The sequence below is a fragment of the Urocitellus parryii genome, unplaced genomic scaffold (assembly GCF_045843805.1).
Source record: "Urocitellus parryii isolate mUroPar1 unplaced genomic scaffold, mUroPar1.hap1 Scaffold_53, whole genome shotgun sequence".
NCBI classification, from domain to species: Eukaryota; Metazoa; Chordata; class Mammalia; order Rodentia; family Sciuridae; genus Urocitellus; species Urocitellus parryii.
Genome location: NW_027554068.1, coordinates 2647399 through 2675188, shown reverse-complemented (window position 1 = coordinate 2675188; position 27790 = coordinate 2647399). Strand labels below are relative to the sequence as shown.

General features: G+C 34.2%; 1 protein-coding gene across 1 annotated transcript in view; it reads right to left on the bottom strand.

Annotated features, from left to right (window-relative positions):
* LOC144252710 (lysosomal cholesterol signaling protein-like) overlaps nt 1-27790 on the bottom strand; it is a 48543-nt gene that overhangs the window by 3268 nt on the left and 17485 nt on the right. Inside the window, exons 3-15 of the mRNA XM_077794857.1 lie at nt 25903-26302; nt 24024-24189; nt 23030-23185; nt 21182-21265; nt 20448-20565; nt 16769-16853; nt 16584-16674; nt 15396-15606; nt 9112-9216; nt 6097-6233; nt 4124-4219; nt 1964-2028; nt 217-354 (exon numbers count right to left, since the gene is read on the bottom strand). Coding sequence (XP_077650983.1) covers nt 217-354; nt 1964-2028; nt 4124-4219; nt 6097-6233; nt 9112-9216; nt 15396-15606; nt 16584-16674; nt 16769-16853; nt 20448-20565; nt 21182-21265; nt 23030-23185; nt 24024-24189; nt 25903-26302 — 1852 coding nt within the window. The remainder of the gene's footprint in view (nt 1-216; nt 355-1963; nt 2029-4123; nt 4220-6096; nt 6234-9111; nt 9217-15395; nt 15607-16583; nt 16675-16768; nt 16854-20447; nt 20566-21181; nt 21266-23029; nt 23186-24023; nt 24190-25902; nt 26303-27790) is intronic.

Genomic DNA, 27790 nt, shown 5'->3' with positions numbered 1-27790 from the left:
ATATTCTACCACATTCGGGTTTGTTTTAAAGTTCTCACATTTTATGTAGAAATCAGAAGTTATATGATATTTTAAAATAGTAAAATCAAAGTAATATGTCTCTTTCATATGCTACTTCTTAAACTAAAAATTGACCCATAACTATTAGCCTATTAAAATCCAAAAATAGTTAATCTAAAATATAATTATTTGGATCTACAATGGCAATTTGCTTACCTTCTTTCCTTGAAGATGTTACGGATACAGAGGTCACGCTGATAATGGATAAATTGTTGACAGGTCATTTTTATTTCCTCAGAAACAAGAGAATCTCTGTTTTCTGCTGTTTCTTTATTGTTCCATAGAAATTCAAGTCTGAAAACCAAAATTTAAGGAGTTTATTTTTTCTTACTGGAGATTGAACCTGGAACTTTGTGAAAACCTAGGCAAATGCTCTACTGCTGAGTGACATCCTCAGTCCCCCCACCCCCCACCATTTTTTGTGGTTCTGGGGATTGAACCCAGGGTCTTGTTACATGCAAGGCAAGCACTCTACCAAACTGAGCTATATCCCTAGCCCCTCAGCCCCTTTTTAAGAAATGTTTTTGTCTTGATACAGATTCTCACTAATATGCCCAGGCTTGCCTCAAACTTGAGGCCTCCCAGGAGCTGGGATTATAGATGTGTATTACCATGCCTGACTAAGGAGGCTATTTTTTTTAAAAAAAAATATTCACTTTCTTAAAGTTTTTTTTCTAAAACTTTATTTTACTTTTATTTTTATGTAGTGCTGAGGATTGAACCCAGTGCTTCACATGTGCTAGACAAGTGTTCTACCACTGAGCTACAACCCCAGCCGAAGGAGGCTATTTTTAACGAAAGAAAAGCACGGAGAGAGAATCCCTTCTGCTCTATCAAAATGGCTGTTCCAAAGCCAGTCACCAAATTTCCCATCTCATCTACAACACAACTGATTCTGCATTTAGTTTCCTTTTCACAGAAGGCTGGGTGAGTGACCTAATTATTTTATAAATCCTCTAGACATTTTTGGCTCATTTCAGTTTTTACTAAGAAATATTCCTTATACTGCATTTTTGAAACATAAAGATAACTTAGATATCAAATAGTTTACTCAATCATTTTGAAATTTTGGTATCACAGAGGCAAATACTGGGCTCTGGAGTACAGACTGGTTTTGTTTTGGCCAGCTCACACAATTGAACTGTTGAGTAGTTCACATTATGAAGCTGATAACTAAGTTCAATAACTTTCTTACTACGCTTTTCCTTCATGAAATGATTATGACCCTAACAATGAAATCTTAGTGAATAAGATGATGCTGATGCTGATGCTGAAGGAGAAGAAAGAAAGAATAAAAGATACTGTTTTGGGGCACTATTCATAGAGCAGGTAGGATGAATTCTGTTAGCACTTCTAATTTCTACTAATTTTGACTTTAAAAGCAAATGAAGTACAAAGATTTGTCCCTCTGCCTTTTCCTCCCACCTACAAGTTGCAATACTTGTTACTTTTTAAAATTCTTGATCTTAATTCAAAGAAGCCCTTTACTAAGCCAATAAAATAATTTAGAAAGAAAAATTGAGTTTTCTATAAGTTAGTTTGATAGAAGAATCCTGTTGTCAAAGGTGAAAGACAATCAAATATATTCCTTTGGGGGCACCACTTAATACTACCCTTTCTAAAGATATGTTCAAGTTTTATTTAACTTTATGTAGCTAATGGCATAGATCAAAATCAGAGTCCATCAGTTTTTGTTAAAATGCAAATTATATTGCTCCATTTATAATAGTTCTTCCAACATTTTCTCTGCAGTTATTTACAACTATGTGAATCAACAGATAACCCTTGTATGGTGTTTAGTGGTGGTCTAACAGTTTAAAGGTATAAAAATATCAGTATCTTAATATAATGGCTTTGTCATCAAATTTAGGAATATAGAGATTTATTTCAAAACTAAATTTACCTTCTTTTGAAAGGCAGGATGATTAAATGTTTGTCCAATCCAAAGATTCCAAAGGAAATAAATCCCTAGGGAAGAAAACAAAATTATTTTTTCTGAATGCAGCAATAAAATTGTAAGAGCAGGAATTAAGGAAGTCACCAAATTTAGTGCTTGAGGAGGCAAACCTATAGTGTGATTAGAGCAACATTTCAAATGGAGCATACAAAGCAGGTACTCTAAAGTTCAGTACCTGGAACCAGACATGTTTGCTGCCTCTTCCCAATCATTCTGTTCTAATTATGATGGGTGATAAAAACTAGTGCTGAGCAACCATATTCCTATGACTTCTTACTAAAGAAAAATAAAAATATTTAAGAATTATATGTCTTTGTTTTCTTGTTTTTGAAAAAAAATTCTCCCACTGTGCTTAGTATTTATTGTTTTTTTGTTGAAACTTCATAAATTACATAATTAACAAGTGCTGCAATATCCAATAATAATAACTGAACAGAATTTATGTGAAGTGGTACTGGCTAGTGGTTAGGGAAAGGGCTTGAAGGAATTGGAGTAATAAGGCAAACTGGCACCAGATATAAGCCCCAGATCAGGAAATTTAGGACTGCCTGGGAGAAAGAGAGCTCAGCTGCCATTTGTGAAGCATACTGAGGTGCAGGTTGGTGGAAGGTGGGATGGAGAAGGCAATATAACATTATATGAAGGGCCCGATTTTCTTTACCCCAAACTATAAGCAGTCAGAAGGGAATATCTTTCTCCTCCTCTCCAAGAGGAAGACTGGATGAGAGTGAGGTTTGTGTGTCTCTCACTCCCTTGAACTACTTGTGTGGGAGCATTCCTGGCACTAATTCAGTTCATGACAAAGTGCAGTGCAATGAAGCTTTCTCAGCCCCAGGACTAGGAGGGCTAAGCTTGAATTGGCTTTCTGAATGCATAATGCCACAGAAGACTGAGATTTTTCAATCTAGTATTTTATAATTCTTGGATACAAAGTCAGATCTTAATATCACAATGTAAGATATAGTTATCAAGTAGATCTTGGGAAGTTCATATTGTTGTAATAAGCTGACACAAATAACCGAGGTAATTTGTACCTTTAGATATAACCATTTTGTTCCCACAATAATGGCAAAACAAACTGGAAATACTTCAAGAAATTAATGTTAGGAAAAATCTTGCAGGAGCATTTATTGACAAGTCTTAACTAACTCTTGGCAAATTATTTTACATTTAGTAGGCAACATACTGATTTCAAATACAATATTTTTTCAAACTGATATTCAATCTCTGGATGAGGGATGAGTATTCTCTAATTAAAAAGTAAGGGGCTGAGCTGGGGATGTGGCTCAGTGATAGAGCACTTGACTAGCATATGCAATATCCTGGGTTTGATCCCCAGCACCACCACCCCGACACCCACAGTTAATGAAAAGATCAAATTTTGAAATTTGCACCTAAAAATATTTTCCAATATGTAAAACGTATTGTTAAATATGTATTTTAATAGTGTCATGAACATAGACAATAGTACCTTTTACATCACTTTTTCATGGAATTTTAGTTTTCTATGTTTTAAACTGGGGATGATAACATCTATGTTGCAAGTATTATTGTGATGTTTAAATGAGATAATGAATATAAAATGCTTAGCAATTTTTGGCACACAAATAACTATCAAGGAAAGAAAAGTATTACCCCTGACTAAAGTTTTATTTACACACCACATGATTTTAAAGTAAAGATTTAAGTATCTGTTGTTTAAAATGTAAATGAAATAATATTTGTCCATCTAAGGGGATAAATCCTTTAAAGGAAGGTGAATTATTTTTCCCAAAGTGAGTTTTTAAGATTACAAAAAGTTTAAAAAGAACTTAGGACATCTTGTCCCTGCTTAAATTATGATTCTTTATCTCAAAACCAAAGCAAAAAAATTATTTGGTATTGCTGGTTGAAACACTCAATGTACATTCTGATGACTTTAACCAATATAAGAATTCATCTCTACTAGAAGACAGGCAGCAGCTGTCAGCTGTCATGTATACCAGCAGCTGGCAAACAAACTAAACCCTATTGATTTAGAAGAAAACAACAACATCCGCATACCCTTCTCTGCATTCAACTCATCCAGGAAGACAAAAACCCCTCAAAGTTTCAGTAAATAAGTACCTGGCCAAAGTTAAACACAGCACAGAAAAACTGTAACTCAACGTATAGTCTTCCAGGCTCTTGGTTGAATAGCCACCATAAACAACTGGAAAGATTCTATAAAGAAAAAAAAAAGAGTATTTTAAAATGAAGCCTGCTAATCATTTCTCTCCATCCAGAGCACAGTACAATAACTTTTCTACCTAATAATTAGGGGGGGGGGAGACTAAAGGGAAAAACACTGAGAGAATACAGAGGCTTTGTCTTTCAAACAAGAGGTTTCAACTACTTCTTCTGACAGATGTCTTTCAAACAGCATCTATTCTGATCAGATTTGAAGCAAGAAGACATGAGTCATAATACAGAGACTTACATAATATACCAGGACTGCCGACTAGCCTAAGACAGGACTGATTTTAAAATTAGTTCTACACAATGAAAATAATTATATCACTAAGCAGGAATTCTTGGAAGCATTTCTTTTTTTTTTAATTTTTGTCCTTAAACAGCAGATAAAGTGTAGCTGGCTGATATCATACTATGTAACAAGCATTCTGTGTGAAAAGGGCTCGTAGGTTATATGGCCTATCTCCCACCTCTAGGCAGGTTACACTTAAACTACCTTTAAAAAATTATAATAACTAGCTGGGCCCGGTGGTGCATGCCTATAATCCCAGTGGCTCAGGAGGCTGAGACAGGAGATCACAAGTTCAAGACAAGCCTCAGCAACTAAGCTAGACCCTATCTCCAAATAAAATATAAAAGGGTGGAGATGTAGAAATCATATCTGGGTTAAATCCCTCCCCCCAAAATTACAATATTCAATATTGGTGAGAGCACTTTATAAATCTATACTATCTACCCTTTGAAAAACAATTTAGTAGAATACGTCTAAAATCACAGAAATATTTATTCTCTTTGATCCAGGTTTCTCAACTTTGGGAATATATCACTAGAAAATATAATGCATGGAGATGTTTTTTAGAGTATTTTGAAAAGTTAGAAACAATTCATAAAGAAGTGGTTGAGTAAATTATATAGCTCTCTATTGTTTACTGGGGAGCCATTTAAAGTATTAATTTTGGACACTTTGAAAATGCTTGACATAAGTGAAAAACCAGGTTATAAATATATGTATTATTAGAACCATGAAAAATGTGTTAAAAATTCAAAAGCAGGGGCCAGGGGTGGTGCTCAGTGATAGAGCCTGTGCTTAGCATGTGTGATAACCCTGGGTTCAATCTCCAGCACCCCCTTCCCCACAAAAATGTTAGATGTCAGTAATTTTTTTTTAAAGAGAGAGAGAGAGAGAGAGAGAGAGAGAGAGAGAGAATTTATATATATATATATATATATATATATATATATATATATATATTTTTTTTTTTTTTTTTTTTTTTTTAGTTCTCGGTGGACACAACATCTTTGTTTGTATGTGGTGCTGAGGATTGAACCTGGGCCACACGCATGCCAGGCGAGCGCGCTACCGCTTGAGCCACATCCCCAGCCCCAGATGTCAGTAATTTGATGGGCATTTTTCCTCTTTTCCCTACTGCATGAAGTAGTTAGGTTGATTTCCATAATTAAATCTTATTCTTTCAAGTTAATTTATATGAGAAATATCTTGTGAGGGATAATGTAGGCATTTGTCCACTTCGGTCAGTCAAGCATGTTAGGGATAACTGGCCCTTGGACACATGATGGAGATATCTATCTGATTTTACCAAATTTACGTTCAGAGCACAGAATGAATAAGTAATTCTAATAGAATAGGCTACTGGAACACTTAGGCAACAGAGTAATATGAATGATTCTCCCCTCGCCACCAAAAAAACTAAAAAAACAAAAAACACTTAAACTAGATTAGAATTTAGATAGCCTAGCCACTCTACTCTTGAAAAGTAGCAACTAAGTTTTGGTCCCAGATGCCTAAATAAAACCTTTGCCAGACATTTAAAGAAACAGGTCCCAAACAAAACCAGAGAAACATTTACAGCAAATAGGCCAATAATGAGAAGTAAACACAGCAAGACATGTCGAGTCAGTTGCTGGTCTCCACTCTGCAGATACTGTTCTTCTTCCTGGGCTAATATGCAGCTCTGGGAGTTACAGCGACTCACACAGTGATCATCTATGAAACAGTAAGCACAACAATTTGTAATCAGAGCTTTTTATTTGAATGCATTTTAAATTTATAATGACTTCCTAAGAGAAACAACAAAAAAGCACATTCAGCTAAGAATCAGTATGTAATTTTCGATGAAATCGGGGGAAAGCTCCGTCATGTTGTTTTAGGAGTTTTAGTTGGAGAGTGTTTTTATCTGAAAAAAAACCACTAGTATGTAATATTTCCCTTTTATTCCATTCACCAATGTTTTCTATCTATATAATTTGTTATATAATTATATATTAATATATGTTTTATAATTATACATAAAATTTTAAAAGGCTAAATTAATAACTCATGTTTCACCTGCATTAAATCTTCATAGTAGTCATGAATACACTATTTTGACTAACTGTGAAATAAATTTACAATTAACTCCTGCCTTTTCTGAGTTTAAAATTTGCCTTACAAAAGGCCTTACAAGGTACCAACTAGGTCTATATGCTATGTTTTGTTCACATATGAGACCAAACTCAAATCACAGAACTGACTCTTTTCTGGCCTAAAACAGGGGTGAGGGATCTTTCAAAAGAAACTTGTTTTTCCACTTCAGCTCCACTTTGTATATGGTACTAAAGAAAAAGGAAAAATTTTTACATAATACATGCCTAGTCTAACATACAATCTTATATAAGTTAAAGATTAAAAAACAATTTTATAGCTCTTACCCTAAAAATAAAAATCTATTTCTTAAGGCCACTTTTTGGGAAAGGACACATACAACCACTAAATGTGGTCTAGCATAATAGTTAATGGTAGGGAGAAAGTTTACAGTCTTGCTAAGTAAAAAGAAAGTAGGTCACCAAACTATCTCTGTAGTATGATTCTATTTTAATAATAACTATTTGTATATATCTGCTCTAGTTTGACTCTTGAATGTCCACCAAAGACCCAGTATTAAAGGCTGTCCCTAGTCTGAGGCACTGTTGGGAGGTTGTGAAACATTTAGGAGGTAGGTAAGGCACAGTGGAAGAAAAAATATTGGGACTCCAGCCCCTCCTTTCTTTCTCTCTTTGCTTCATGGCTGCCATGAGATGAGCAGCTTCTTTGCCACATGCTCCCACCACGATGTACTGTGCTGCCTTAGGCCCAAAGCACCTGGTCACTTGACCATGAATTGAAACCTCCTAAACTATGAGCCAAAATAAACCTTTTTTCCTTATTAAGCTGATTACCTCAGAAATTTTGTCACAGTAATAGAAAGCTAACATAATAACTTATGTGTAGAAAATTTGAGTTATAGTTATATATGTGTGTATATATATTATGAAAAAACTGGTTTTAAAATATTATGTACACACATTATTAAAATGCATAAAATAAATCTTATTAGTTTTTCATTTGCCTTTTCCCACATTGTTGCCACTTAGCAATCTAAATGTAATATTTATTTTGCCTTTGTGCAACAGCAGGGAATGGGGGATGAATTATATTGTAAAGCTCTAGAAATTCTCATTTGTCTATGGTTTAATTTCCTTTAGGCTTTTTTTAAAATTTCAGGCTTAGGAATGATACTAAATTACATGGTTAGATGATGTCCATATATGATGGCTTTCTTTTAATATGATTTTTACAAAACATGATCAGAAAATTTTGAAAGTCCCTATAGTATAAAAGTTTTCATGAATCAGTATTAGTAATGAAGAAAATGATAGTTAAAGAAAGACTAAGGATAATTTGAGAAGCAGAAAATGACTTTACTATGATATTGGGTAGAGAGAAAAAAATTAAGAAAGCAAACCTTGGGACATAAAGAAACACTACTTTACAAAAGAAGCACATAAATAAAAACTAAGACAATTTAACTGAATTCGAGATTGGATGTCCTATTAGAAAATTTAATGAAGGCTGATAATCTGATATTTCTTTCTATGGAAACCGAAGTTCTGCTACTATTTAAGATTCATTCCTAGCCAACAGATAGCAGACAAATATAAATGCCACCTGAATAACAACTGTTGCCAGTATTACATTTAATGAACATTTACCACGTATACCATACACAATGCTAAGTGATTTGCACCCATAATTTCTTATAATCCTCCCAACATTTATTATATAAAGACATATGCCATGGGCTGGGGTTGTAGCTCAGTGGTAGAGTGCTCGCCTTGCATGTGGAAGACACTGGGTTCGATCCTCAGCACCACATTAAAAATAAAAATAAAGGTACTGGGTCCATCTATAACTAAAAAACTTTTAAAAATGCCTTTTGCAACAATGTAATTGACAGATTCTCCATCACAAAGAGCAAAATCAACTGAAAGTGCACTGCAATTCCAATTCTATATAAATATGTTCAGTTTTAAATAATTTAAAATTCAGAAAAAAGTGATTTAGTCTCTTAGTTTACATGCCAAAAGTTTATTACTTTTAAAGTTGTTTTTCTTATTTTTAAAAGAAGTTATATTTAAAGCACAATATAATTAAGCATTAATTAATTAGTCCTGGTCATAAGGGTTAGTGATAGGGGAAAGTCTCAGCTTCTAAAATAAGAAAAAAAGCCAAAATAATAATAGCTTTTAGGGCAAATTTCTTGGGTTTATCTCTTGAGTTAAATTTATTGGAAAGTGTGTGTGCATGTGTGTGTGTGTGTGCGTGTGTGCGTGCATGCATACACGCGTGTGATACTATAAGAACTTTATCTTTTTAAAATAAATGTTTTCTCTGCATGATTATTATTCTATTCACATCTTTTTCCTATTTTATTTGAGAATCTGTTCTCAAATAGTGTTCTGTAGTATTACAGCTGCTGAAGAAATACTATGTAGAGGTTTCATGACACAGAAGGACAAGGGCTCTTCTGTTCCTTATGCCCTTCCTCATATCCCAGGGCACTTACTTTTCTCAAATGAAGGAATCACAGGCCCACTGGTGCTTGTGTTTGCTGCTGGCTCTATTGATGGGTAGCATAATTCACCATTTCCCATGGAGCAAGAGCAGCAACCTATATATAGAAAAATAATGTGAGAGTAGAGCCCAACCACAACAGAAATGGACAAGTTCAAGAAATTCCAAACAAAACCAAACCACCCAAAACCTACTCATGCTGCCTCCATGGAAATATTTTCACATGACAATTATCAAAAGTATTCAAATGTGCTGTACAATATTAACATTTTAAAAAGTGTAGGATGAATGATCATCATCTTTATATATTGTCTTCTTATATGAGAGAAGAAAAAATTTATTCATTGCTGTTTTAATTCTACTGTATTTTGGGAACTAAAAATTCACTTTCCTAAAACACAGCTTTTATTTCATCACTTTTCAAAAATACATACTAGTGTTCTATTGGTAACTGTGGAAAATTCAAACTCAGTCTAAATGGATAGCTGCCTATGACTTGGCCTCTTTTCCTAGCCAGCTACCCATCCTAAGCAACAAAAAGCATTTCCTTCTTTCAGGAAAATTCTTCACACCCTCCACAAGTCCCATCAAGACCTAGGCTGACTCAAAAGACCTAAATATGGCATACTACAGGGACACAGCCACATCAATAATTATAGCAGCACAATTCACAATAGCTAGACTGTGGAGTCAACCTAGATGCCCTTCAATGGATGAATGATAGAAAAAATGTGGCATTTATACACGATGGAATATTACTCGGCACTAAAAAATAACAAGATCATGGCATTTGCAGGAAATAGATGGCAATTAGAGCAGATCATGCTAAGTGAAGTTAGTCAATCCCAAAAAACAAATGCTGAATGTCTTCTCTGATATAAGGGAGGTGACTCAAAATGGGGTAGGGAGGAAGAGCATGAGAAGAAAATTACCTCTAGTTAGGGAAGAGAGGTGGAAGGGAAAGGTAGGGAGAAAGGGAATTGCATATTCATTATACAGAATACAGGTATGACGATGTGAGGGAAAAAAAAGAATTGTGTCACATTAGATTGGGTAGAGAGAAGGGAGGGGAGGGGAGGGGAAGGGGGGAATGGAAGGACAGCAGAATAAAATAGACATTATTATTGCTGTGGGTATATAAGTGACTGCATGACCAATGTAATTCTACAACCTGTACACTTAGAAAAATGAAATTATATCCCATCTGATTCAATTGTATATGTCAAGATCATTGTACTGTCATGTGTAACTAATTAAAACAAACAAACAAACAATAAAAGACCTAGGCTGATCAAATCTTCTCCTGCTTTCTAAGTTAGGCTTGAAATCACTTCTTTCAAGAATCTGTCTCCTATTAGTTTAGATGATGCAGTAAAAACAATGATATATGTTTTTCTTTCAAATATATACTGCTGAAAATCTCTTGCAGGTTTATAGGCAGGTTGGCTTATAGAAGTCACACTGAGATATCTGTTATAGAGCTGTATTTTTTTCTTCCATATAGTCATAGAACTGTACACTGTGCTCTTTATTTTATTTATTTATTTATTTTTTTATTGTTTTTTCACAACATTACAAAGCTCTTGACATATCATATTTCATACATTATATTGAAGTGGGTTATGAACTCCCAATTTTACCCCAAATGCAGATTGCAGAATCACGTCGGTTACACATCCACAATTTTACATAATGCCCAATTAATAATTGTTGTATCCACTGCGATTTTTAAAACCTTTCACACTTACATAGACATGGTGCTCCTTGACATGAATTATAATTGAATAATAACTTTAATAATAAACTATTAAAATTTAATATGCTAGAAAAATGAATAATTCCCAAGAATAACCTTTCATTGACAACATGCTTAATTTCTTCAATGATGTTCTTAAAAGTATTTAAAAGTAACAAAACTGCAGTCAAAAATGGCCTTGCTAAATTTAAGATATTGATGCTATCTCAAGGTTAAAATAGAACCAAAGGATAATAGAAAAGAAAATACATTATCTAGTCCATACTTCTTCAGAAACTTGAAGGTTTCAATCAGCTAATTTTCTTTTCAGTGTTAGGGATTGAACTACATCCACAAAACATTTTTTATTTTGAGACAGGGTTTTGGTAAGTTGCTGAGGCTGGCCTTGAACTTGCAATCCTCCTGCTACATCCTGAGTAGCTGGGATTGCACCACCACATCCAGCCAGTCTATCAGATAGACAAATCACTTATAGTCTAGTCTAGTGGGCTATATAAACAACTTAAAAAGCAATTATAAAATAGTGAAATAAGAGGGAAGTATAAACATCACAGAAGGTTTCTTAGATAAGGTATAGCTATCATCTTGCTCTCCATTTATTTATACTATAGGTTCACGTTATTTTCTTGCTGGAGATGATAATAATGGATTTAAAGAAAAGCTATTATACAGTTCATCTGCTATTTTTAAATAATAGGTAAAGATGTAGCAGCAAAAGTCTCTGGGCCTAAAACTCTTAGTTCATCAATTCCCACAGATGTCTGGCCTTTGGTAGCCAGTTTTAAAACACTTGTGGAAAAGAAAGACACAGCCAGCTGTAGGTGGGATGGTCTTCAAGCTCTGTCAGAAAACAATCAATATATGGGTTTGTAGGATACCTGAAAGATTCTTCAAGAAAGTAAAGTAGGAAAGGAAGTTGTGCATGATCAGAACAGTACTCTAGGCCCATGGAAGTCAGCTTTTAAATATTCAATCCTTGAACTTCAGCTTTCAAAAGGAAAGTGGTCAAGAAACTTGAATGAAATTCTGATATAATCATGAATTACCTAAGAAAGAAATTAGTGAGCTTGGGTTTAAAGGCCATGAAGTATAAAAGAATAATAGAAAAGAATATAATAGAAAAGAGGTATAATATATATAAAATATATATTATATATTTAAAAGGAGGTATAATATAATATAATATAATATAATATAAAAGAGGTGTAATAAAATGAATGCCATTTTGGGGAAAAGCATGGAAAGCTCAGTAGTGGAGAGAGGGGAAAGCTGAAGAGGAGAGGGGGCAGAACTGGGCCAGAGCAGGGCATGTCTGGATTGTGGAAGATCTTGAGCACCATGTTCAGGAGTGTGAACCTTGTCCAACTGCAGGGTCCTCCTAGACCTGCATCAGGAGTCTATGTGACCAGAGCTCTGTGAGGAAGGTTTTGCCAATTCATATAAAACAGATTGGAGCAGGGAGTGATGGGAGACAGGCAGCCCAGTTTGGAAGGAATTACAAGAATCTAGCAGAGAGACTGGAGGCCACAGTGGGGAATAAAGGTCAGGTGTAGATGAAGGACCCTGCGGAGGGAGAACTGCCTGTTCTGAAAGGCTAAAATACCTGAGAAGGAAAGAGAAGATGTGCCTGGAAGGCCTGAAGGATGATCACACATTCACTAAAACCAAATTTCTGGAAGTTATACTCAGGTCCTCCATTAGCTCTCACCAGTCCAGTTGATTGCAAGTCCATCAGTACAGCTTCTGAGTCTGACCTATCCGGTCCATCCCACACCTACCACCCTCTGCCCTGTATCTGGCCTAGCCTATTGCAAAAACTACTAATAGGACCCTTTACATGTAGGACAAAACCTTCATATTTTCCGATGACACAGAATGCCCTCTGTATCTGCTTACATTTCCAACTTTTTTTGATCTCTTCCCCATATGTACCCTGAGTTCAAGCTTTACTGAATTTCTTACAGTTACCTAAGAAGAAAAATTGTTATCTCATATTTCATTACCTTTGCAGAAGTTGTGGAACATTATGAATTGTGATAAATAAACCATAAAATAACTCTGGGGAGTAGAGCCAAGGGCAAGGGAAGGGAAGAGTTTAGCTTCTCTTTTAATTGTCTTTGAATTCCTTTTTAATTGTATTTGAATTATAATTGTAATTGTATTTGAATTCCTTACTGTATGAATGTCTTTTTTTTTTTTTTTTGTACTGGGGATTTAACTAGGGACAATTTATCACTGATCTATATCCTAGCCATTTTTATTTTGAGACAGGGTCTCACTAAGTTGTTTAGGGGCTCTCTAGTTTGCTGAGGCTAGTCTTGAACCTTGATGTCTTCCTTTTATAATGAAATGTTATAATACGCGGGGTGCAATGGTGCATACCTGAAATCTCAGGGACTCTGAAGGTGAGGCAGGAGGATTGCGAGTTTGAGGCTAGCTTCAGCAAATTGGTGAGACTCTGACTCAAAATAAAAAGTAAAAAGGACTGGTGATATAGTTCAGTGGTAAAGCCCTCCTGGGTTCAGTACCTAGTACCAAAAATAACAATAACAGTAATAATCATAATAAAAAATGTTATCAGTACCTAGTCCTATACCTCCAGAGTCTTGGGGTCCCTACACCTGCATGTGGGTGCCCTTGGGATTATTGGCATTCAGGGATGTAGCCACAGTGTTTTCCAACAGGAGAAATGCAAGTGCCTGAACCCCGCTCAGAGGGTTTTGTACAGGGGTGCGATATTGGAGAACTATAGGAAACTGTTTTTCCTGGATAAGGATGTCTTGTCTTCAGAAAACAGGATCTGCCCTGTATCTTTGTGTTTTTTCTTGTGTGCCTCTTGGGAGGCTCTTCATCAAGCCATATTAATTCAAAATGCAAAAGTTTCATATTATTGGATATTTTGATAATTTTGTTGAGTTACTCTCTTTGTTTCAATACAATTGAGTTGATTTGCCATAGTTTGTCATATAAAATATCTGGAGTACACTTAAAATTCTGTAAAAAAATTAATAAATGTTATAATAATAGCTATTACTTACTCATACTTACTATGTGCTGGACTTTATACATGTTCACTCATTTTATACAGTAACATTCTTTTTCTTTCTTTTTTTTTTTGATATTGGGGATTGAACGCAGAGGCATTTAACCACTGTGCCACTTCCCTAGCCCTTTTTTACATTTTATTTAGACACAGGGTCTCACTGAGTTGCTTAGGGCCTTCCTAAGTTGCTGAGGCTGGCTTTGAACTCGGGATCCTCCTGCCTCAGCCTCCCAAGCCGCTAGGATTATAGGTTGCCACTGTACCTGGCTCCAATCACATTCTTACAGGTAGGTGTTACTAGATAAAGAAAGTGAAACACTGGGAAATTGCCCAAGATCAGACAGTAGTAAATCATGAAGTCAGGCTTTGAACATAGGCAATATGGCTCCAGGGTAAGTTTTTAATCACTCTTTTATTTACTTCCAGTTTGGAACGGGTGAGGAAGGAAGAAAGGAAATGTAAAATGGCGAGATTTGTGGGCAGCATTTTAAATGCAACATTCCTAGCACTAATACAGTTCATGACAAAGTGCTGTGCAATGAAACTTTCTCATTTCTTCCTTTTGAAGATGAATAAATTATCTTCTATCTCTGTTGTCACTCTTTCTTCTTATACTTTACTCATCTTTCTACTCCACAAGCTATCTAAACAAAATATTGTAAACCATCATTTATTCTTCTGAACACAATGTCCGTTATCTGTGAACTTTCCACATGCATCAGTGCATCCAAAATGCATACACTATTGTTGACTTCCCTTCATGAATTGAAACAAATCCTGTAACAATTGTTGACTCTTACTAACACATATACTAGTTAGGATCATATTTTTACTTATACCAAGAATGGGCAAACATCTTCCATAAAGGGTTAGATAATATTTTAGGCTTTACAAGCCAGTCTCTGATGCAATGACTCAACTCTGCTATTACAGCATGAAAGCAGCCATAGACAATGCGTAAATCAATAAGCATGGCTGTTTTAATAAAATTACAGACATGAAATTTAGGTTTCATATAATTTCCAGTAGTCACAAAATATTTATTAATTTTTCTTCAACCTTTTAAAAGTGTAAAAATCATTTTTATATGGTGGGTGTGATTTGGTCTGGGCTCTAGTTTGCAGATGCCTAATTTCTACTATCAACCCAGCCTCTTAGTAGGCCTCCTTTAGCTCACTTTGTTGATAAAATGTTGTTAAATTAACATATATATGTGTGTAGATTTCTAGGAAGAATATTCCTTTCCATTGTGACTTTTTTCTAAACTTTCTAAGCTCTCAGGTCTCAGGAAGTCCTACATTTTTAACAAAAGATTGTTCTCACAAACATACTTTCAGAAATAATTTGTAAACTCTTCCGATTATTGACTGTGATTCAGGTTCTTAATTTGGCAAATACCTATGATTTTCAGAATAGTTCAGGGATCCTCTCTTAAGCAAAATAATTAGGATGTATGCTATAAAGGCACGTAACATACTTGTTTCTGGTACTGAACTTGTAAAAAGTTCTGGTTCATTTGTTGGTGCTGGACTCTCATCAAAAGCAGTGTTTCCAGGCTCCACTGCTTTGTGGCTCTGAGACTGACTGAAACCTTCATAGTGTCCTGCTTGGGTGGTGCGGTTCATGCACATGAGTGATATACCAGCTATTAGAATGCTGCAGAACAGGGTGACTGCTGTGGTGATCATCTGACGATGTTAAAAAAAAAAAAAAGACATTAGGCCACTTTTATAATCCCATCTGATAATCTTAGCAGAATGCATTAAGAGCATTTTTTGATGGAAAATACATCTGCACAGTTGTAAATACTCTAGAACAGTGGTTCTTAAGAATGGGTAACAGCATATAAGGAATGTACTTGAAGAGAAATCAGAGTCTGTTTATAATCATGTAAGTGTTCTAGATGCTTTGTTGTACAGCAGCTGATTAACATAGCCACTGGTTTCTTTTACAAGTAATTGGAATAATTTGTTATAACTTTAATTTTGAATTTTTGCTTATGTAGTTCAAGTATACTTCAGTTGAGAAATTTTATGATAATGATAGTAAAAATGAATAAGTACAGCTAATACTTATGAGCAGTAACTATATGCCAGCACTAGTCAAAGTTCTTTACATGTATATCTTATTTATTCTCATAAAAACTCAAATTCAAAATTACAGAACAGGAAAAAAAAAGGATAACAAATGAAAATCTTCAGGGAGGTTTTTAAAAACACATTCTTGGGGCCTTCCTGAAGAATTCAGCAGGCTCATAAGCCTCCTATTCTATAGCTGTTCAAGTACACTTTTTCCCAGACACATTGTTTTCTGAAATTTATATTTTTGATAGGATTAAGAATCAAGAGTTTGACATTTACTATAACTACTAGCTTGTTAAATGGCTTTAAATTAATCACTCTTTTCTCCAGTAAAGAAAACATAATTCATAAGAGTTTTTAAGAAGAATCAATTAAGCTCAAGCATTCTTCAGCTAAATATAGACTTAGCATGCAAAACGTTCATCATATTTGAGGTGTGACAAGGTGATATAGGATCACCAGTATAAACTGCAATAAATTAGAATAGATTTTTAAAGTTAATTTCAATGTAAGTATAATTAGGTACATTAACAAGCTAAAATGAGATGTTCTCAAGAACAGAACTGCTAATAAACTCTTCCCACCTGCTCTTTTCCATAAAAGAAGGCTGAGTCAATGCTATCTCCATTGTGTTTTCCAGTTATCAAAAGAACACCAACAAGGAGAGCAGGAATTCTATAATAACAAGGGTAATTGAGAGAGAAAGAGAGAATGAATAGTAACTGTGCATATGGAAACATGTAAGCAAACAAAAAAACTACCAACTTACCCCCAGCCAGATATTATGATGATTCCGACAGGAATTTGTACACTTTCTCGTTTTTTCAAAAGAAACAAAGAAATTGCTAGAAGGCCTAAGAACAAGAAATAAAGATAGAAAGAGAGATCATTATTCTTGATGTTTCCCTAATTTAAAAATTATTTGAGGGCTGGGGATGTGGCTCAGTGACAGAACACTTGCACATGTGAGGTACCAGGTTCAATCCTCAGCACCACATAAAAATAAATAAATAAAATAAAAGTGCAGTGTCCATCTACAGCTAAAAATGAATAATAAAAATCATTTGAATTCTCTCCTGTATCGTTTCTTTACTCAAATCTTGTTTTATCCAGTAGGATTTTTTTCCCCAAAAACCCTGATCATTTTATTCTTTGGACGTATATGATTGGAATCTAAATATGATTGAAAGAAAATTAGCTGTACAGAAAACATACTCTGTCAGTGGTAAGAACTATAAGCAATTCTTATACAAGTTATGCTTCACATTAAGTGTGCTGATGGAGCTTAATACAAACATGGTGTGACCTTAATACAAACACGGATGTTTGCAAGTTTTTAGACTTTCCTTATACCTTATACCCAATCATTTATACAAGGTACATCTTGCTTAATAAATTCTACAGAGCTATAAGAATCTTAGGACTTTAGGGCTAGAAGAGACCTCTGTTTCAAATTAACACCTTCATTTTTTAGACATGGAAACAAAGGTTTGCCCAAGTCAGACAGCCAGCAGAGGGCAGAGCCAGTCTAGAAACTAAGCCTTTTGACATAAGGTAAATTCTTCAATTCCCTGTTTCTCAAACTCAGATCTGTAGGTCTCCCTGGGGTTGCTATCATATATGCTTCAGGATCTGAGGGAAAAAAATCAGTTAGAAATTTTAAGTCCTGGGATGGGATTGTAGCTCAGTGGTTAAGCACTTGCCTCACATGTGTGGGGCACTGGGTTCAATCCTCAGCACCATATAAAAATAAATAAAATAAAGGTATTGTGTCTATAACTTAAAAAAAGAAATTTTAAGTCTTTTGGCTTATTTTCAGTGATAATCATCTGTATGCCATCCTTATAATCAAGTATAGTCTCATGACTTCAGAGCTTGTATTTGGTTTTATATTAAGTTTGTAACAAGTTAGCTGGGTGTAATGGCATACACCTGTAATCCCAGCAGCTTTGGAGGCTGAGGCAGGAGGATCACAAGTTCAATACTAGCCTTAGCAACTTAGTAAGGCCCTGACTGAGACTCTGTCTGGAAATTTAAAAAAATAATAATTTATAAAAGGGCTAGAGATGTGGCTCAGTGGTTAAGTGCCCCAGAGTTCAATCCCTGGTTAGTACCTCTCACCCCTCCGCCTTCCCAAAAAGTTTGCAACAGCTGAAAGCCAAATGATATCACAATATCCAGTCCAAATGAAGGTTCTGAGGTAATTTGAGGAAAGAAAAGTAGTAAGATAACCAGGTCATGACCTAATAAATTCAAGCCAAATTAAAATACCAGGGAACTGAGTTCCATTTTACATTACAAGTTATTAATTACATTAGTAACACAAGTTCCTTTGTTATGTTATTTAATGTGTTAATAAAGATTACTGGGTTTGTAGTTTTGCTTGACTCTAATCTATGAATTTGCTGTGCTTTTATAGTTGTATACAAAGAATTCATACCTAGATTTGAAATTATACAGATTAAATAACACTGCTAGAATGAATATTTATCCACCTAAAGGTCTTTGAGAATTTTTTTTTTCTTACCACTACTCCCTCATCAATATATCTATATACTCTCTAGTTTTAGGTTTTCAAAGTGCCAAGGAAACAAGTAATTCATCATCGAATGGTGCTGTTACTGTGTAAGAGCACTCCTTAAGATTCTGTTTTTCGTTTCTGCCTTATGAAAGGAAGCATACACAATAAGGCAGAATATAGTCCTGCTTCTCACTGAGGGAGCTGTGAGATCCCCTGCCTGAAATCAGTTGAACTCTTTGGGCCTGTTTTCCTAATTTGCAAAATGAAGGGTTTAAACTAAAGCAGCAGGAAGATGGAGATTTTTTGACTAGCTATGCATTTAATGAGCATTTGAAAAATTGTAATTAGCATATGAAATCTGAGATTTCATTGACATAAAGCTCAATTGATTGAACTAAAAAAATAAGTTGACTTTAAGAAGAAAAAAATGTGGTATGTAGACAGGGCAAAAATTGTGAGAATGGTATGCAAATGAATAAAATTGAAAATAACGGAACAGTAGATTTAAAAATATACTTTGGGGGGGTTGGGGTTATGGCTCAGCAGTAGAGTGCTCGCCTAGTACATGTGAGGTGCTTGGTTCGATCCTCAGCACCACATAAAATAAAGGTATTGTGTCCTACTACAACTAAAAAAATATATAGTAAAATATACACTTTGGGATCTAAAATTCTGTAATATCATAATAATCTGAAGGTTAAAGGGCACCTCTTCAGGGTCAGGGAATTCAGAATAATTTCTTGGGATAAATTTTAACATGCATACTTGAAGAAGGTTTCAGAGAGAATTGGGAATTTTTTAACATATTGATTTATTTGCTATTCTTATTCTCATCCTAAATTTTACCTAAATAAACCTAGGTATTAGAGATCAGGTTGATGCTTCTATATTTGCAAGTATAGTCGATAGGCTCTTTTAATTTGACATTTCATGAAAACTCATGCAAGGTGTACTTCTCTCTAAGAAGTACAAACTATCTTCTGTTTGTACTGAATTTTTCATTCTACAATTCCTCACCTCATTGTTGCTTCACTTCAAAAGACTGTTAACTTGGATGGGACCTGCTTTTGATCCTGAAGGCATGAAACCAAAGGTCTGTCCTTGGAAGCCTCTTTCTGACACTTTCTTCTTAACCATTATGCAATTTCCTTTTATGTACAATTTTACAGGTTCAAATTTGTGGTATTAACACAAAATAGCCAGACAGAACTTTTAATACACAACCAAAATGCTGGCATCCAAATAAATGTTATACTTAAGAATAGCAATGTGCTTAAACACTTTAAATACCCTTCTGGAGCCAGTTGAGATGAGAAACAGTCTTATTGACTCATATTTCCACATTCTTTTATTCTCCTACTTTTCTTGTTCTTCTATTTAATAATTAATATAGGTCCATTTATTGAGCACTTAGCACCCAGCAGACATAAATATCCATACTTTTGTTTCATCCTCAAAATAATTGTAAAATACTATAACCCAGATTTACAGGTGAAGAAACTAAGACTCCAAAAGGCAATTAATTTGCATAAATCAGAGCCACAATTTTGCAGGTCAATGGGATTCTAGTAATAAGCTCTGAGATACACACACCTCTGTTCTTTCTCTACTTTCTCCACCTGCCTTCAGCACCTGCCCCTTGGTGTCTCCAAAGGGGAGCTGTGCTGATAGTGGCCTAGATACAGCCAAAGACTCCAAGAAAAAGGGCCATGCTATTGGAAAAGGCTCTGAGCCCAGGGAGAAATAGAGTACATTAGGAAACAGAAACCAGCTTTGTAGACTGCTCATATTAGTGGGCATATCTGCTTGAATGAACGCCCTGATCCTGTGCTACCAGACTTCAAGTAGATCACTAGAAGCTGAGGCCTTTTAAACATGGGGGAAGGGGAAGCACACCTCAATATCCATCCATTCATGATCAACTTACCTGTCCACAGGTAGGTGCTATACAGGGAGCTGTACAATAGAACAAACACCAAAATTTGTCCAACAAAATTTTTTTCTTTAACGAAATTCCATATCATCATTCCAGCACAGACAATAGACTAAAGAAAGAATTATTAAAAGACTTTGTAAATAGCTAAGCAAATCGTACGATTCAACATTATTATAGAAAATAGCTATTGAATCAACTATATTTGTATAAGTTTTATTCACAGCAAATATAATTATTCATTGTAAATTATTTCTGACCAATTATCAACTACTTATATGAAAAATTCAAGCTTTGTAATAAAAACTTCTGTATATAGAGCCTTTAACAATGTACATGTTTAACTGAAACTGATAATGAATATATTCTAAATACTAACCTTAAATTTAGTAATGATTTATATAGAAAATGCTAAATTTCTTTCCATTATGATTTGTGACATGCAAAGATCTAACTAGAAAAATAAGACTGTGAGAGTTCAGATTTTAATGATTCAATTGATTCTATTAATAACTCAAAGTTATTATCAAATGCTATTATTAGCCTCAACTGAAAGTTCAAGGCCTATTGCAATATTTAATATATTAGGCATAAACTAATTATGATCAAATTTAATTGATCATATTTAATAGTATTTATGACTTTATAACTGGAAAAACCTAACATTAATTTTCTCAGGAGCAGTAGAATAGCCCTGAAAAATTCTAAATATCTATAGATATACTAACCTGAGCAATGAGTAAATTGGTTGTAAGTATATGAGGAAGCTGCTTATATTTTTTACTCAAGAGAAGAATAGCCAGAGACCAGATCTTGAAGACAAAAGTTTCAAAAGTTATTCATGTTTCTAAATATTTAAAATTACTTATTAAATAACATATTGATTAACTCTTTTTTGGTGGCATTGGGGCTCAAACCCAGGGCCTCATGCAAAGTAGGCAAGTATTACACTGAGCTACATCACCAGCCCTGGGATGATTATCTTTAAAGAATCCTCTTATCAAGGCACAGTGGCGCATACCTGTGATCCCAGCAACTAGTTATATGAGGCTGAGGCAGGAGGATTGCATGTTCAAAGCCAGCCTCAGCAATTTTTCGAGGCCCTAAGCAACTTAGTGAGACCCTGTCTCAAAACAAAAAAGGGCTGGGGATGTAAGTCACTGGTAGTGCCCCTGGATTCAAGCCCTGGTACAAAACAAACAAACAAACAAACAAACAAACAAAAACTTCTTTATCTTAGTTCAGAAAGAAATTCCAATGTTATTTTCTTTACCTAGTACCAAATAGAGTATTAAGGTAAATAACTACATCAAAAATAAAATGAAAAGCATGGGAATCTCCCATAGTAATTAACCATCTTAAAATTACGTGATCTTTAAAAACTAATGCTTTGACTAGAGCCATGTTCTAACTATGCCTATCTTCCATGGCTGAGAGGGGACACTGGGTCACAGCCAATTATTTGGGAAAGAAGTTTTAGTGGAGAAATAATAATAATAATAATAATAATAATAATAATAATAATAATATAAGATCCTAAGTTTTCCCTTTTTTATCTCTACCACACTGGCTGATAAGGTAGCTAAATTCAAAATTCTAAGCTGTCTTTCTTTAAACAGACTATCTATACTGAGAATTATCATCTTGCATTTTTCATATTTAAAAGGATTAGGTTTCTTTTCTTTGTTGTTCTGGGGATTGACCCAGAGCCTTATACATGCTAACTACATGCTCTACCACTGGGCTATGCCCTGAGTCCCAGGTCTGGGTTTCTATTCTATCCACATAGTGGCCAAGTAAGTAGGCTAGTCAATTTCCTTCTTTCTCCCATCATTGCCAATAGATTTTATATCACCATTCTCTTCTCAGTGGGCATAGATTTTACAATATGTGACATGTCAAATTTATTAAAAACTATGTTAGCCATACATTTATTTGTTGCCATATACATATTCATCCCCACCCCACCCCCTTTATCATTGAAAATATTGCTTGAATTTAAGAGGCAAGTTGATCTACAAGATATTGTAGTTGTCAAATGCTTAATTATTTAAGTTGAACTAGATATATCCAATTTGAATAGTAATCTAAATTGTCACTAACATAAAATCGGCAATTGAACAGGGCCCCAAAGATCTCTTCTGACCTCATGATTCTACAACAGCTAGTATTTATATGGTAAGTCGTCATTCACAGCATGTTTATCACATTTATTATCTCATTTATTCCTTAAACAACCCATGGAGATATGTGAAATTATTATCTTTCTTTTATAGCTGAGAAAACTAAAGCTTAGAGAGATTAAGTTAACTTTCCAGGGATACACAGCTAATTTGTGATAGGGTCAGGAGTCAAATCCAGGTCTGACTAAATCTCACACCTTGTCTACTCTTACAACTCTCCCAAATGAAAAGACAAAACTCATTTAATTGAAAGGTTGATATTCCATTTTATGGGCAGGCTTTAACTTTATTTTATTTCCTAAGAAACTAATTTTTAAATCTTTTTTCTATTACTAAGCTATTTTCAAACTTGTTCTATGGTTTCCATTCAATTTTACACTGAAACATACTTACCAAGGAGACCAGGCTGATAATACTTATATCGAAACTAACATTCTGTATGGCATATGCCAATGGCTTAGGGTCCATAGTGGGAAAGGTCAATAACCAGGCAGAAACATACATAATTGGAGCTGACACAAATGTGCTTATTACCATCCCTGAGGTTATCTGTAAAAAAATAGATCAAATTGAGGAGTCATGATCTCATTCAATTACTTTAAACTTTAAATACCCACAACACACTAAAGGTTTCTGAAATAAAAATAAATCAGTAAAAAGATATTATAGAATCCAGCATATTGTCTAATAACATATTTTACCTTTCTGAAAGTCTTTAAAAGAAACCATAGGTAAGTTCCCTTGGTCCCTCTTCTAACCTAGGTTAAATCAATATTTGTATCACAAGTACTAGAAATTCCATTGTTATTTTTAGGTTCTAAAAGTGATCCTTTTAATGATATAATTAAACTCATGAATAGTTTCCTTACATACTATTTCATAAAATATAGGACAAAAAAAGCAATTTGCAAAGAGAAAAATAACCACACATACATTCTTCAGATTATATAGTAGAATTGACCTTCAATAAATAATTCAGTTCTCTCATATTTCAAAATCTTTGATGCTGTAGACACAATACTCTTAGACACTGATAATTTGATGTTAATTAATTTTAGATATTTACTGCTATAGGTTATGTGGTATTTTGTATCTGGTGATAAATTATCATGAATAAAATATATTTTTTTCCTCATAATTTCCAAAGCTACCCTTCTTTAAATAACTTTCAGGCTTAAGTATAAGTATGGAAACAGAATACTTGAAACTAAAAAAGAATAGTAAGAAAGCAAGGATGACTAAAGACCCTGGATTAAATAACTATTGTTACATAATGTTACACAATACCTCCTTATTTACAATGAGGTAGCTTAGAGATATCAAATTATCATAGAAAGAATGTTGCTTTCTGGATTTCAATCAAACTTAGAAAGTAGTATATACATACAATCTCTACTTCCATGTTGAACTGTGTAGCAAAGATAGCCACTCCTGGTGCTACAGGGAAGACACCATACAAAAATGCATAATTTGATAAACTTGTGTGATTCACTACACTGTCACCCTTGTCCAAGAGTTCCACCATTTCTCTGCACAGAAGTGGCAGCACCAAGCTGAAGAAAGAAGAAATGCATAATTTACTTGGTATCAAGGTATGCTTATCCCTCAATAGTAGATTGCGCTAGTGAACTGGCATTAGGTTATTTTTCTGTTCTTTCCCAGAGTTGTATCTATTTGCACATATTCTATGTATGCCTACTTATGAACATTTTATTGAAAGAATTAAGAATTCATATTGGAACCATTTCAAGAGTTACAACATTCTGTAAATACTTCAAACATTGGGATGAGGGGAAAACATTATTTCTATACCAAAAAATATTAGTAAAACTTGCAATTATAGCTGCTATCTTCCTTACTCTATTGGTTCACTTAAATATTAGAAGAAAAAAAACCTGATCATTTTGGGGAAGAACTTCTTTTAAGAAAATAACTAAATAAACAAAATATTAAGAAAATAACTAAATTACTTTTTGGAAAATAACCTGAATTCTATTAAATGATTGGGAGTTTAAATGGTAATAACACTGATTGATTAAATTCTAAAACCAGTAGAAAAAATACGTATCTTACAATTAATTCTTTGTGTGTGTGTGTGTGTGTGTGTGTGTGTATGTGTGTATTATGTACATTCAGCAAAAGGAACTCAAACAACTGAAGTAGAGCAGAAAAATTAATGAAACACAGATCTGGTGAAGAATAAATTATTAAACAAATTCTTTTAAGATTTCATTGAAGAGCATAAAACCAGTGACTAAAATAATTGGGTTCTCCTTTAAGAAAACAGCAAGACCGAGGTTGATAACATTGTTATAGCAGCACCCAGAGAGAAGCTCCAGGATGAAATAAAGAACTACTCATTTAATTTTTTAATTGAAAAAAATACATATACTTAATAAGAATTTAACTAGAAAAAAATTTAATTGGACTAGTTAAATTCTACTTTTAAGTTGAAGTTGATAATACTGTTATCATTAGAACAATATTTATTACTGTGACAATTTTATTTAATACTTTGTTTCTGAGGAGCATAACAGCAGTGTAAATGATTTTCAGAACTTTTCTTTACTTTGCAAATATAAATACATATCTTATTGCACCACTTTCATGAACTTAACTGCCTATACAAGAGCTGAGTCCCATAGTTAAGTATGCCTCAAGTACTCTGAGTTAATATTGTAGTCAAATTATGTCACCTGCACCATGAAGTGTGACTCCATGGCTAATGATACACATAAATTGAAAACTAAGAAGCTAAGAAGAACTTTTTGACAGGTTAGGATCAGATATCCAATAATATTCATCAACATCTCTATTTAGAAAGTTCATTCAAACTCAGAATTACAGAATATTTTCCCAAATTCATGAAAAAAATTTGTTAAAAATTATTGTTCTTACATAACTAGGATGCCTCTTCCTTTAGGATTTTAATAGTTTCAGAAATCCTGCAAAATTTCTTGAAAAATAAGATCTAACTAGGACATTAAGAGACAATTAACAAACTATATAAAAGCAGGATAAAAAAGCTAAAGGGAAACAGTTATTAATATCTGACAGTAAAATGCAAAGAATAGCCTACATGGAATAAGGAAATGAAAGACCATTTTTCAAAATGGACCAATATTCCATTCTCCTTTAAATCACAACTATTCTATAAGGAAGGATTAATAGTCAAAGGAAAAAAATAATTTCAGACACATCCTAATGAATTGGTTAAACAAGGTTTTTACAAAGTATAATTCCCAAGTTAAATAAGTGAAACTTACAGTTTAGCTGTGATGAGAAGAATTAGTACAACAAATGCTGACTTCTTCAGTCTCCTTATTTTTCCTACCATTGTAAGACCAAGATAAAATAGGGCTGCTCCAGAAAAAGAATTTGCAAGTCCATCAAGAAAATTTTTCATATATACAGGCACCTTTTTATCAAGAATAAAATTGAAGGCAATGCCAATGAAGACCATAAATACTATTGGGTTCTGTAATACACGCAGGAATCCAAGTCCCACAATTTTTACTTTGTTTTGAGAAGCATTTTGAGAATCTTTCCACTTCTGGATTTCACAGAAGATAAACCCAATTGGGTTTAACATCATAAGAGATATTGGTGCCACCAAATAAATGTACTGAAGATATTCTGGGTATGTAGTTTGATATAAAGCTTCAACTGCAAAACAAGAATATTGATCTTAAAATGATTACCATAGAAATATATAAATATGCAAATAACATTTTCTGTTTAATTTTAGCATATTGCAAAGTTATCTAAAGAGTTCCAAATGACCTCATTATCCTATTTTTTGAAAAGTCAATTTTAGTAATAAAAAATTATTATACTAAATGCAATCTAGTTTACAAAATGATAACCTAAATTTTTTTTAATATTTATTTTTTAGTTGTAGTTGGACACAATACCTTTATTTTATTTATTTATTTTCATGTGGTTATGAGGATCAAACCTAGGGCCTCGCACATGCTAGGCAAGTGCTCTACCGCTGAGCTACAACCCCAGCCCCCTAAAATTATTTTTAGTAAAACATAATTAATTTTTACTATCTAGGATCTAAGATTAGTCTTCAAAAACAAACATAAAAAAGGCAGAACTGTAAAAGTTTTAAAAGAAACAATAAAAATAAAAATCTAGTATCAAACTAAATGTTTAAGTAGTAATAGCAACAAAGTGATTGACTGTATCCCTGGAGAGAGCAGCTTCATTGGAGTCATGAGGCATAAGTCAGATTTCAGAGGACTGAGGAAGGTGTAGAGAAAAGGAACTAAAAATGAGCACTGAAGTAATGGAGTCCACACTGTATAGGAAAAGAAGTAAAGATGGGAGGTGACTGACTGAAAGTAGAGAGGTCAGGGACTGGAGGCCCTTATGAAGCTCGAGAATTAAGTGCAGTTGGAAGTATAGGATTCAGAATAGGTCAGATAGTGTGTTGAGTTTAATATTTTCCAGATCACTAGGTCCAGAAAGTGGCCACGGGAGTTGTTCACTGACAAGGAGTAAAGTTATCATTAGAGATGAGGAGGCCAAGGGATCTAGAGGGCGGAGAATTTGATGGGAAGTTCACAAGGATGCTAAAGTCAAACAAGAGAACAGCAGGACTTAGGACAAAGAAGATGACAGCAAGCAGGACAGTAAAGTCTTCAATGAATGAGGGGAGATGGCTAGAATGAAGTCAGAAGATGAAAGCAATGAGGATGAACAGACTGGACAGATAGCATGAACTTCAAAATAGTTGTCAACAACAGAGTAGGGAGCAATGGATTAGCAGTGGTTCACGGCAGCTAGCCAGGTGAGGATGCCAGTCTCACCTACCTCTGGCTCAGGTGGTATGTAGGCTATGGGGTAATGAGTATCCTCCATTTGAGAGGGAATGAAAGGCAATGAATACTGAAAACCTGTGAAGACACTAAGCAAGTAGGGACAGAAAGTTGGATCTAACAAACGTTTGTGAGAGTAATGAAGTGGAGTTACATAAATGTACGTTTGATAAATACACATTCAACTATACCTTCTTGGGAAAACAAAATCTTTTTTTCTCATATAGCATGTTCTCAAGTACAAACTAATTATTTCACCTTTTGTTCATTAAAGAACAATAAGGCTCAAGAAAAAAGTCTGGCTATGTTAGAGTTATAGGAAATAGAA